Source organism: Schistocerca americana, chromosome 7 (assembly GCF_021461395.2).
Source record: "Schistocerca americana isolate TAMUIC-IGC-003095 chromosome 7, iqSchAmer2.1, whole genome shotgun sequence".
In the NCBI taxonomy this organism is placed as follows: domain Eukaryota; kingdom Metazoa; phylum Arthropoda; class Insecta; order Orthoptera; family Acrididae; genus Schistocerca; species Schistocerca americana.
In genome coordinates this window covers 462285868-462299702 of record NC_060125.1, presented here as the reverse complement: position 1 = coordinate 462299702, position 13835 = coordinate 462285868, and the positions used below count along the sequence as shown (strand labels likewise).

The window sequence follows — 13835 nt, the reverse complement described above, 5'->3', positions numbered from 1 at the left end:
TGGTCTCCATGTACGATTTCTACCCTCCACGTTTCCCTCCAGTACATAATTGCTTATCCCTTGATGCGTCAGCACCTGTCCTACCAACCGATACCTTCTTCTAGTCATGTTGTGCCACAAATTCCTCTTCTCCCCAGTTCTAAAATGGTTCAAATGGCTCTGAGCATTATGGGACTTAACATCTGAGGTCATCAGCCCCTAGGACTTAGAACTACTTAAACCTAACCAACCTGAGGATATCACACACATTCATGCCCGATGCAGGACTCGAACCTGTGATCGTAGCGGTCGCGCGGTTCCAGACTGTAGCGCCTAGAAGCACTCGGCCACACCGGCCGGCAGCCTCAGTTCTATTCAGTACCTCCTCATTACTTACGTGATCTACCCACTTAATCTTCAACATTCTTCTGTAGCACCACATTTCGAAACTTTCTATTGTCTTTATGTCTAAACTACCTATTACCCATGTTTCGCATCCGTACATGATATACTTTTAGGAAAGACTTCCTGACACTTAAATATATACTCGGTGTTAACAAATTTCTCTTCTTCAGAAACGCTTTCAATGCCATTGCCAGTCAACATTTTATATCCTCTCTTCTTCAACCATCGTCAGTTATTTTGATCCTCAAGTAGCAAAACTCGTCTACTACTTAGCAAAACTCGTCTACTATTTTAAGTGTCTCATTTCCTCATCTAATTAGCTCAGCATCACTTGATTTAATTCGACGGCATTCCATTATCCTCGTTTTGCTTTTGTTGACGTTCATCTTATATCCTCCTTTCAACACATCGGCCATTCCGTTCAGTTGCTCTTCCAGGTCCTTTGCTGCCTCTGACACAATTACAATATCATCGGCAAACCTCAAAGTCTATATTTCTTCTCCATGGATTTTAATTCCTACTCCAGATATTTCTTTTGTTTCCTTTACTACTTGCTCAATATACAGATTGAACAGCGTCGTGGATAGGCTGCACCTCTGTCTCACTCCCTTCTCAACCACTGCCTCCCTTTCATGCCCCTCGACTCTACAAGAGCTACCATCTGATTTCTGTAAAATTTGTAAGTAGCCTTTCGCCCCCTGTATTTGACTCCTGTCACCTTCAGAATTTGAAGGAGAGTATTCCAGCCCACAATGTGAATAGCTTTCTCTAAGTCTACAAATGCTATAAACGTAGGTTTGCGTTTCCTTAATATATCTTCGAAGGTATGTCGTAGGGTCAGTGTTGCTTCACGTGTTCGGACATTTCTACGGCATCAAAGCTAAGCCGTGAATTATTAAACTGATAGTTCGGTAATTTTCACACCTGTCAACAACTGCTTTCTTTGGGATTGGAATTATTATATTCTTCTTGAAGGCTGAGGGTATTTCGTCTGTCTCATACTTCTTGCTCACCAGATGGTAGAGTTTAGTCATGGCTGGCTCACCCAAGGCTACGAGTAGTTCTAATGGAATGTTGTCTACTCCCCAGGCCTTGTTTCGACTTAGGTCTATCAGGGCGCTGTCAAATCCTTTACGCAGTTCCATATCTCCCATTTCATCCACATCTACGTCCTCTTACATTTTTATAATATTGCCCTCAAATACATCGCTTTTTTGTAGACCTCTGTATACTCCTCCCACCTATTGATTTCCCTTCTTTGCTTAGAACTGGTATTTCATCTGAGCTCTTGATATTCATACTGGAGGTTCTCTTTCCTCCAAAGGTCTCTTTAATTTTCCTGTAGGTGTTATCTATCTTATTACCCCTAGTGATATATGCCTCTACATCCTTACAGTGTCCTCTAGCTATCCCTGTTTACCCATCTTATGCTTCCTGTCGATCTCGTTTTTGAGACGATTGTATTCCTTTTCGCCTGCTTCATTTATTTACGGTAATTTTTATATTTTTTCTTTCAGCGATTAAATTTTATATCTCCTCTGTTACCCAAGGATTTCTAGCAGCCACCGTCTTTTTATCTACTTGATCCTCTGTTGCCTTCATTATTTCATATCTCAAAGCTACCCATTCTTCCTCTAGTGCATTTGTTTCCCCCGTTCTTGTCAATCGTTCCCTACTGCTGTCTCTAAAACTCTCTACGACCTCTAGTATTTTGAGTTTATCCAGGTCCCATCTCCTTAAATCCCACCTTTTTGCACTTTCATCAGTTTGAGTCTATAGTTCATAACCAATAAATTGTCGTCAGAGTCCATATCCGCCCCTGGAGACGGCTTACCATTTAAAACATGGGTCCTAAATCTCTGTCTTATCATTACATAATCTATCTGAAATATTCCAATGTATCTATGCCTATTCCACATATACAACCTTCTTTCGCGATTCCTAAACCAAGTGTTGGCTATAATTAAGTTATCCAGTGCGCAAAATTCTACCAGGAGGCTTCCTCCTTCGTTCCTTAACCGCATTCCATATTCACCTACTACTTTTCCTTCTCTTTGCTTTCCTACTATCGAATTACAGTACATGACTATTAAATTTTCGTCTCCCTTCGCTATCTGAATAATTTCTTTTACCGCATGATACATTTCTTCAATCTTTTCATCATTTGTGTTGGTGGTTGGCATATGAACTTGTGCTGTTATTGTAGGCGTGGGCTGTATGTCTCAATAAAGCGATCACTATGCTTTTCGTAGTAGCTTACCCGGGACCCTATTTTCTAAATCATTATTAAACGTACTCCCGTTTGATTTTGAATTAATAGCCCTGTATTCACCTGACCAGATGTCTTGTTCCTCCTGCCACTGAATTTCGCTAATTCCCACTATATCTAACTTTAATCTATACATTTCCGTTTTCAAATTTTACAGCCTACCTGCCCGTTTCCACGTTCCGATCCATAGAACGCCAGTTTTCGTTCTTCTGATAACGACGTACTCTTGAGGAGATCGTGCGCGGAGATCCGAAAGGGGGACTATTTTACCTCCGGATTGTTTTAGCCAAGAGCACGCCATCATCATTTAACCGTACTGTAAAGCTGTATGTCCCTGGAAAAAAATACGTCCGTAGTTTCCCCTTGTTTCCAGTCGTTCGCAAAACCAGGATAGTAAGGCCAGATCAGTCAACCATACAGACTGTTGCCTCTGCAACTACTGAAAAGACTGCTGCCCCTCTTCAGAAACTGTGCGTTTGTCCGGCCAGTCAACAGATATCCCTCCGTTGTTGTTGCACCTACGGTACGGCTACCTGAAACACTGAGGCACGCAAACTCCCACCAACGACAAGGTCCATGGTTCTTGGGGGGTCGCTTCTGGAATTTCGCGCCTAATGGCTTTTCTTAAGGGTGGAACCTCAAAATTAATCTTACATTTTGTTTTAAGGTGAGCCACCAGGGAGACAACCAAAGACCCTCTTGCCGGCGTAGAACGTGCTCAACTGGTGGGGTGTGAGCTATTGAGCTCGGCGCACGGCTCAAACACTTTGTCACTCAACTTTGGGTTCAAAAATGGCTCTGAGCACTATGGGACTTAACATCTGTGGTCATCAATCCCCTTGAACTTAGAACTACTTAAAACTAACTAACCTAAGGGCATCACACACATCCATGCCCGAGGCTGGATTCGAACCTGCGACCGTATTGGTCACGCGGTTCCAGACTGAAGCGCCTAGAACCGCACGGCCACGCCGGTCGGCCACAGCTTTCGGTCGCAGAGGGTGGTGGAATTATAAAACAGAGAATAGTCGACAACAAGTGTTCCGACTGATGTCGAAATACTATAGTTAGTCTATTCCTGGCTCGTAACATGCCAATTTATGTAGATTACCAATTAATAATAATATGGGTACGTATGTGGTCTGAGATGGCGCACCACTATCTCGGTATTGGCTGTTTGCCAAATACTTTAGGCGCATGAGGGATGGAGTTTGCTGACTGGTTGAGAACTATTAGTTATCTTCAGATCGTCGATGATATTAGAAAAAAACAACCGAAGACTTTGTATCATTCTTCATAATGACAAGGCCAGGTTTAACACTGCATTCCACACAGATAGTTATCTAGTGAAGACAAACATTGAATTTATGCCGTTTTCTCCTTGTTAATTGCCTAATTAATTCTTTTTCTTTACGTGAAGCAAAGAATACAGGTGTAAGGAGATGTTGATGTCTTTGACAACCATATTTTGGAATTAGTATATTTATGATACGGATAAAGGTTATTCGCTGTTTTCAAATTCTATCGTTTGCAACTGAATTTTTTGAACATATCACGTTTTGTCTATTCCCACGAGGCATTGTTGGTGGTCGATAATACAAAGAAAATTATTTATGTATATATATCTTCTTCAGCAATCTGTAGTGTTACTTGGCAGCACTTCTAAAATACCTAGTTATTTACAAAAAGGCGGTTCTCATTTACCATCTACATTCATTAGAGAGGGTACGTGATAAATCATAATCGTATAATCGTAAATACTTTGACAATTAAAATTGTTGTCAGGAATTACTATAGATTACCTAATAAAATACGTGTAGTTGAAGAATTATCTTTATATTATACGCCACACATCCTGACTATGAAAAACGGGACGTACATCGGCAACGTTTTTCACCTTGTAAGTCATTCAAATCTACCTTTTTGAGTGCCGTGCCGAGAAGGAAAACGAGAGGATGTGCAAATTTTTTATGGTAATAGTAGTCGATGAGTTTGCACACATTTTATCCTTCTAACTCTTTTTCACCTTAAAGCCAATTACCTTCTTTGTACTTCTTATGACAGTTGTAGGTCAGCCTATAGTACAATGAGTTAGCTCGTAGCAGAGCAGTCAGTGCCAGGACTGAGCGAAAAAGCAGGTTTGAGAGAGGACGGCGAGGGCGAGACTTACTGCTGATGCAAAGGGTGCCGTTCCACAAGAGGCCACACAGACTGTGGTCGGCCGCTTGCAGAGGACAGTTTTTGCCCCTTAAGCCCCAGGTTCGGCGAAGACTCTCAACAAGTATTGTCGTCGCCGTTTCACTGCACTGTCAGGGGAATGAGCGTTAAGCCGTCGGCACAATGACCACGCTGCCGAACGTCAACGTTAAGCGTACCGAGTTCAACGTGCCGCTGAACGCTCAGGAACGATGCAAATTGTCCATACGATATATGTGCATCAACGAGGTACGCGCGGTCGCAACGCGCTCGAATGGCATTTGTCGCCTGTATCAGGCTCGTAAATCACACTGTTTACGAAATAGAGGCGTAAAATTCCCATGTTAGCTCTATTAGAACGTACTTTCCTCCCTTGTCCATATGCTATCCAGGTTGTTCTGCCTGCAGTACACATAAATAAAAACTTCATTATCCGTGAAAATATTACTGGGCAAAAAGCAAAGTACCATGTTCACTTAGTAAGGACATCAGTTTATAAAAGTTCCATTATAAATAGTGCGATACAAATTTACAAAAGTTCAGATTAAAATTATTTCGTCGTTATCACATTTTAGTAAAACCATAAGATCTTTCATATTTGATCACTGTTCCTTCTCTGTAGAGAAATCACTATATGTGAATTACAAAACTAAAAAGAAAAAAGGGCAAAATATCTTACTGCAAGTAGAGCAAAGTGCCACGTAGATTAAGCCATTAGAACAAACTCACCCCTGAAAAAGAGCGCCCTTATACTTACATAAAATCGAATATTATAGGGTATAATTATATTACACCAATAAGAAAGTAATAGAACCTATTAAAATGTGAAGGTTAGAAGAAAAAATATTTGAAATAAGTAGTATGCGAATCACCAAACCTTCATATTTCCGCCATCAAACAGACACACTATCCAATACGCTAACGCATAATTATATACGTTAAAACTGTATCTACCTTGTTACATGACCTGGAAGCCTTAACTGCAGATATAACACTAATTGAAATATAAATACAACAAATTTTATCAAGAACAATGCGTTTTTAATAACTGACCTACTCTCATAATACGTACGAGGTACATCCAAGTTCTAAGGCGTCCGATTTTTTTTCTCCGGACTGGAAAGAGATAGAAACACGCGCATTGTTTTAAAATGAGGCCGTGTTCATTGTCAATACGTCCCAGAGATGGCAGCACCATACGGCAGATGGAATTTTACCGCCAGCGGCGAGAATGAGAACTGTTTTAAATACTTAAAATGGCGACGTTTTCCTTACTTGAACAGCGTGCAATCATTCGTTATCTGAATTAGCGTGGTGTGAAACCAATTGAAATTCATCGACAGTTGGAGGAGACATGTGGCGATGGAGTTATGGATGTGTCGAAAGTGCGTTCGTGGGTGCGACAGTTTAATGAAGGCTGAACAACGTGTGACAACAAACCGAAAAAACCTCGGGCTCGCACAAGCCGGTCTGACGACATGATCGAGAAAGTGGAGAGAATTGTTTTGGGGGATCGCCGAATGACTGTTGAACAGATCGCCTCCAGAGTTGGCATTTCTGTGGGTTCTGTTCACACAATCCTGCATGACGACCTGAAAATGCGAAAAGTGTCATCCAGGTGGATGCCACGAATGCTGACGGACGACTACATGGCTGCCCTTGTGGCATGTTGCCAAACAATGTTGACGCGCAACGACAGCATGAATGGGACTTTCTTTTCGTCGGCTGTGACTATGGATGAGACGTGGATGCCATTTTTCAATCCAGAAACAAAGCGCCAGTCAGCTCAATGGAAGCACACAGATTCACCGCCACCAAAAAAATTTCAGGTAACCGCCAGTGCTGAAGAAATGATGGTGTCCATGTTCTGGGACTGCGAGTGCGTAATCCTCACCCATTGCGTTCCAAAGGGCATTACGGTAACAGGTGCATCCTACGAAAATGTTTTGAAGAACAAACACCTTCCTGCACTGCAACAAAAACGTCCGGGAAGGGCTGCGCGTGTGCTGTTTCACCAAGACAACGCACCCGCGCATCGAGCTGACGTTACGCAACAGTTTCTTCGTGATAACAACCTTTAAGTGATTCCTCATGCTTCCCACTCACCTGACCTGGCTCCTAGTGACTTTTGGCTGTTTCCAACAATGAAATACAATCTCCGTGGCCGCACATTCACCAGCCATGCTGCTATTGCCTCAGCGATTTTCCAGTGGTCAAAACAGACTCCTAAAGAAGCCTTCGCCGCGGCCATGGAATCATGGCGTCAGCGTTGTGAAAAATGTGTACGTCTGCAGGTCGATTACGTCGAGAAGTAACGCCAGTTATATCGATTTCGGGTGAGTAGTTAATTAGAAAAAAAAAATCAGAGGCCTTAGAACTTGAATGCACATCGTAAGTTACAATAATTTGTTTTCATGAATATGACGTTTCTTGTCATTTTATTACAACGAATCGTACAATTAACAGCGGTTTTTCAAGAACTCCCCAGTTTTCTGGTACTCAGAAACGGCATCTATTCATACGGGCTTCAACTGGAAGCCAATATGGCGCCTCACAACACTGCGCCGAAATGGCATGGCGTGCAAGTGACGTAATTGGCGTTCTCCCGTCTCATTGATCAACGTTCAACCGCACGTTCAGAATATCTGACATGGTGGATATAGCTCTGCACGTTAGGAAAGACTTTCCAACGTGCTACCCAGGCTGTGACGTCAGAAAATCGGCACGGTCAACGCTCAACGTTCGGATGCACGGTCCGTGTGCCGACTGCTTTACGCAAGCCACGCTGGGGAGGGGGTTCTGTTGGAAGTCAAAGTCTCAAAAATTTCGGCAGAGGGACGATGGAATTCCTCCTCCTCCCCCCCCCCCCCCCACTCTGACGGCTACTGTTTCATTTTACTCTTTATAGAGAAATTTTGAATCTAGCGTGAGAACGTTGTGACTACAGTAAAGTTAAGAAAGAGAAATGTTCATTGTACTAAACGCAACGACGTCAAAAGGGCTGAAGAGACGCTTCCTTGGCAAGCATATAATGTAACAACACACAGTAATGGTCACAAATGTGTTTCGTTTTGTAATACAGACTCTGTGCACTTAGCCCTGCTCTATGTTGTTAGAGGCACGCAGGAAATGATAGAGAATGGGGGGATGTAAAGTTTCAAAGCCAGAATCTGAAGTCTTTCCTTCGCTCATTTCCTTCCAATTACACCCTTCAGCCGTCTCCTATTTTCGGAGACAGACACACTACTTTACGAGATAAATAAGCACATCTCTGTCTGTCTGCCCTGGTAACGGACAAGACGTACTTCTGCTTCGAAATTAGCAAGTGAAGGCGGCCCATCTGCCTTAGTACACAGCTAAGCACACAGTTTTCTGTTTAAACTTGAGTTCAGGCAAACTAAGCTCTGTTACCCCCTCCCGGCTAGCCATGAAATCTAACGCGCTGCTTCCCGAGTAGGAAGGCGTGCCAGTCCCCATCACAAATCCCCCCGGCAGATTAGTGTCGAAGTCCAGTGTTCCGGCCAGCCTGTGGATGGTTTTTCAGGCGGTTTCCCATCGACCTCGGTGAATGTAGCTGGTTCCCCTTATTGCGCCTCGGTTATACTATGTCCGCGATAACTGCACAAACACTGTCTCCACGTAAGCGTACTCTACCACCCTGGATTCAGTGTGGGGCGGCGGTGGGGTGGGTGGACTGCTGTGACCTGTTGTGGGGTTGTGAGCCACTGAGCGCTATGGCGGGACGAAGCTTCTTCGTCGTTTCTAGGACCCCGATTCAATACAAAACAAAGCTCTGTTCATAACTGCAAGACTTGACAGTCTGCTGGTCTTGATCGCGGGAAGTTGAGAGGTCTCAGGAAAACGTTCATTTGCTGATCCATGTTACGTGAGCTTTGACTCTAAGTGCGTCTTTATTCAAGAACTTCACTCAGGTACCTTTGTTTTACTCTTCCGTGAGAAACGATTCTTCATTTTCTGTTGACCGAGCGAGGTGGCGCAGTGGTAAGCACACTGGACTCGCATTCGGGAGGACGACGGTTCAATCCCGTCTCCGGCCATCCTGATTTAGGTTTTCCGTGATTTCCCTAAATCGTTTCAGGCAAATGCCGGGATGGTTCCTTTGAAAGGGCACGGCCGATTTCCTTCCCAATCCTTCCCTAACCCGAGCTTGCGCTCCGTCTCTAATGACCTCGATGTCGACGGGACGTTAACCACTAACCACCAACCAACCTTCATTTTCTGTTGACTTTTGCACAAGTTCACCGTCGTTCACTTGAACTTATATTGTAATGATTTTATCTTTCTTTCTTTCTTTTTCTTTTAAATTTTCAAAGTATCGCTCAACTCCGGCATCGTAGTTAATTCAATAGAAAAAATTCTTGACAATTACTCTCGGCTCTTTAGATTTCTTTTCATTGAATCCACAAACCATTTCATTAACGTCTGTAATGCACATCCCTTGTTATTCTTGACGACAATTATTCTCGTGAACGAGAGGTACGAAATCTATTGGTTTCTACACCTCCTACTCTTCCTAGTTCAAACACAAGTCAGGTAATGCCACTAAATTGATTCTTATTTTTCTAATCTAGCTTACGCTTCGTGTTCAGCGTGATCAACAGTTGTTGAAGTCATGTTCAGTGTCCATTTTTATGCAGTGAGTATTAACGCTATTCATTTAAAGAAACATTTTGTTTCAAGAAGCCACAACATTAATTCCTGAAGTTTGTATGTTATGAATGCAGTTTAAGGAGGAAACAATATCAAGTGACATAGGTCACATGAGATTACAGACAGGAGCAAGAGTAGTTTGTGTTAAACACCAGGCTTTAACTGTCACAGGGTCAAACCATTCCTTTAGATGTTGTGTTTCATTTCCCTGCACGGCTTTATCAGACGTTCTACCTGAGGGGAGCTGTGCGGCATTTCACATACGCACACACGATTCAGATAACCATTCCAACCGGCATTTTGAACCTATTACGAATAATCGGAAACGATTGTTTGAAACAAAATAAGAAAAGAGTTGCAAAAGACGGATTTTTTGATACCCGTGATAAAAGTAAGTCAAGATCGAACTTAGAGAGACACTCCTAAAGAAATCACACTATTTTTGTAAAAATACAGTTTTCATTCTGCATGTGTGAAAGTTTTACAGTGTGTAGATACATCCTTCCCGCTTGTTTCCAATCTTATTTCAACCTTTTCCCGTGAGTGGTACCGTCACGACATGTCCCCAAGATGGCTGCTACACTTGACGTTCGTTATAAGCAACGTGCTGTCATAAAATTCCTGTGCTGTGAGAACGAGACAGCGGGAAACATCCATAAGAGGTTGAAAAAGATGTTGATCGCAGTACACTTAGTCGGAGGGCAAGCAGGTTACTTGATGAAAGCGGGCACGACAATATCGGAGATTGCCATCCTAGCAGCAGGCCACATACTGCACACACTCCAGACAATGGGCAGAGAGTTAACGAATTGGTGACTGTCGACAGACGCATCACAGCGAACGAATTGTCACGCTACGTTGGGATTGAGGAAGGAAGTGTTTGCAGAATACAGAAAGTGTTGGCGTTACAAAAGGTCTGTGCCACGTTGGTTCCCGGAATGTTGACAGTGGCTCACAAAGAAGCAAGAAAAACGGTATGCAGCAAACTTTTGGTAGAGTTCGAGAATGGTGGAGAAGAATTTCTTGGAAGAATTGTGACAGGTGATGAAACATGGGTCCATCATTTTTCACCAGAGACGAAGTGGCAATCAATGGAGTGGCATCATGCAAATTCTCCCAAGAAAAAAATTCGAAACCTCACCTTCTGCTGGAAAAGTTATGGCTACGGTGGTTTCGATTCCGAAGGAGTCTTGCTTGTGGACATCATGCCAAGTGGAACCACCATAAATTCTGATCCATATGTGGCGACACTGAAGAAACATCAAGCTCGACTGAGTCGTGTTCGACTACATCGGCAAAAGCAGGATGTTTTGCTGTTGCACAACAATGCACGGCCACATGTCAGTCAAAAAACCATGGAAGCGATCACAAAACTCTGATGGACTACACTGGAAAACCCGCCTTTCAGTCCTGACCTGGCTCCATGTGACTACCATCTCTTTGGGAAACTGGAAGACTCTCTTCGTGGAACAAGGTTTGAAGATGATGACTCCCTTGTGCACGCTGCCAAACAGTGGCTACAACAGGTTGGTCCAGAATTTTACCGTGCGGGTATACAGGCGCTGGTTCCAAGATGGTGTAAGGCAGTTGAGAGGGATGGTAATTGTGTGGAGAAATGAAAATATTGTTCCTAAAAGATGTATCTACACACTGTAAAACTTTGAAACATGTAGAATAAAAGATGGATTTAAAAAGAATAGTGTGCATTTCTTTTGGAGTGACCCCCGTACCAACGTAACATGAGTAGAAATAAATGTTTCCAGAGATGTTTCGAGCAACGACCAGAGTGAATAAATTTTAACGGCTTACGAGTATATCTAGAGAGACAATGAAACGGTGTGTGCCAAAGACGTCTTTCTTCTTTATCTGTAGAAATTAAAAAGACATGTTATTATAAAGGACTGTGCTGATAAATCACTTCTACACTTCAACATACCAGCGAGGCCAGCTGCAAAAGTGTCCACTGGAGCAACATGGTGTCACAAGCGGCCCCTCCTTCCTGCCCTGCCCCGTGCTCTGCAGAGAGTGTGTGTGGATGTGGTTAATCGGAATAGCCAGCGGCACTCTCTCATTTAATTAAAGGCAGAACTGTGGAGGGGGATATCCACATTTACGTCTGATGTGCAACGAACAATGAAATGAGCTACGGACGTTTATTTCTTGGGAGATGTTACGAGCGTATAATTTCCTGAATGGCGTCGACTAAATGCCAAAGCTACGACATAAACTTTTATCAAACGTCAGGTTCTTTAATCTTGTAATAGGCCACCTACAGTCATTATCTAGCAGATAGTTAATCTACACATAACTGAAAATATTGAATCAGTATAGCGATTTGCAATTTTTTTACGCGAAACGTGTTCTTCACAAAAAATTTAGTAGTTTCGTAACTTTATCGGTTTTCCATTGCTCATTAGCTGCTTCACAATTCGTTGAATTCCTTCTTTGCATCTAAATGAATGGCAGTTGGTTATTTACCATACGCCTTTCGCTTCTTTTATTTGTAAAGCATTTCACTGGCCCAAGACGCATGTTTGCTTTATGTACATAATAAATGCTTGATATAGTTATTACCACTGTGATAGTATATTATATGTTCTCTAGGTATTTTCCTCATTTTTAGATTAGAAACAACTTTTTCAGCACAAGTATCGTGAGGTTAAATTGTCATTTGTTGTTACCTACGACTTCAGATGTCAGTGCATGTATGCTGTCCTGAAGATGTGTATAATTACTCTGCAAGTTCCCAACGGCCCATTTTCGGCGTTTCCTGGAGCACATATACTTTAACACTTATCTCCACCTTCCAATGTGTACTGAATGTATGTGATTACAGTCTGCAGTGTTGCCAACTGTCGTAGTGCATTTACTTTCCAGCTTTTGATTTCGTGTTGCGCTATTTATATGTGGTTTGAGATTTGTTGTTGTGTATGTGTCTGTGTCTATTTGTTATGATATGTGAGTCTGTTATACATCGTATGAATGGACTGGTTGTGTGTGTGTGTGTGTGTGTGTGTGTGTGTGTGTGTGTGTGTGAGTGTGTGTGCGTTTGTGTGTGCCTGAGAGAGAGAGAGAGAGAGAATGAAAATTTATTATTTTGTCTCATTAAAGCTACATCTCTGTTTATCAGATTTTTAGTGGTGATGAGTATTTATGTATCAATTTGATCATCAATTATTTTGTTGTTCATTGCAAGGGCTCTTTGTACATGAAAGTTTTAGTGTAATGTCTGTAGGTTTTTACTGTCATTGTTCACACTAGTAATTACATGTCCTATTCCGTGTTGGGTAGTTGAGGTCCACGTTTCATCATGTTTCACCAAAGATAAAATGACTATTTTCATACATCCAGCTTCTTATATGGTCTTCAAAGCCAGTTTAGAATTTCATCCCCGATTCTCATTCTCCACTATCTGACTGCGGTTTGCCTGCTCCTTGATATTTATCTTGTTTGTCTACCTCTGGTTGTATGTGTGATTGGAGTGTATTTTCTTTTCTGTAAGCTATGTGAAATCCTTGTTTCTTCAGTATATTTAGTATTCTGTGTGTTAATTTGCTAAAGTGCACCATTTGTCCTTCTGTCTGGCATGTCAATAGTGGTACTGTTTTATGTTTCTATGGGTACTGTATAGTGATTTTTGTATTCTCTAATTGTTTTAATTGTGTTGCGAATTTGTGGCTGAGTCTTTGTACTATATGGTTCTTTAATCATTGTTTTTGGATCATAAATATATTTTTTGTAAGCATTTGTCATAGTTCCATCACTGAGTGGGACATCATTCAGTCTGTGTGAGATTTGTCAAGGGCCGCATCTTTTGGAATTTGTGATTTCTTCGACGTGGCTTGTGTAAATTTGTCTGTTACCGTTAGCTTTTTGAAGATGTCAAATATGTGCTTATTGGTGCCTCTCTTTATTGTTATATTAAACGACTATGCTTCTTTCAGGTATTTTCTTATATGGTGAACTGAATGGTTTTGATCAATACTGTAATTTAATCTCACGAAGTGTGTGTTGCAAACATGGTTTCTAACATTAAAAAGAAGATAAATGTTGTTCTTGTGGTCTTCATTCCTGAGACTGGCTTGATGCAGCTCTCCATGCTACCCTATACTGTGCAAGGTTCGTCATCTCCCAGTACCTAGTGCAACCTACATCCTTCTGAATCTGCTTAGCGTATTCATCTCTTGGTCTCCCTCTACGCTGCCCTCCAATGCTAAATTTGTGATTCCTTGATGCCTCAGAACATGTCCTACCAACCGGTCCCTTCTTCTCGTCACGTTGTGCCACAAACTCCTCTTCTCCCCAATTTTATTCA

At 42.1% G+C, this 13835-nt stretch overlaps 1 protein-coding gene across 1 annotated transcript in view; it reads right to left on the bottom strand.

The window, feature by feature from the left end:
* LOC124623015 (integumentary mucin A.1-like) overlaps positions 1-11495 on the bottom strand; it is a 110288-nt gene extending 98793 nt beyond the window's left edge. Inside the window, exon 1 of the mRNA XM_047148806.1 lies at positions 11457-11495. Within this exon, the coding sequence (XP_047004762.1) occupies positions 11457-11495 (39 nt within the window). The remainder of the gene's footprint in view (positions 1-11456) is intronic.
* Positions 11496-13835: the final 2340 nt, after the last annotated feature.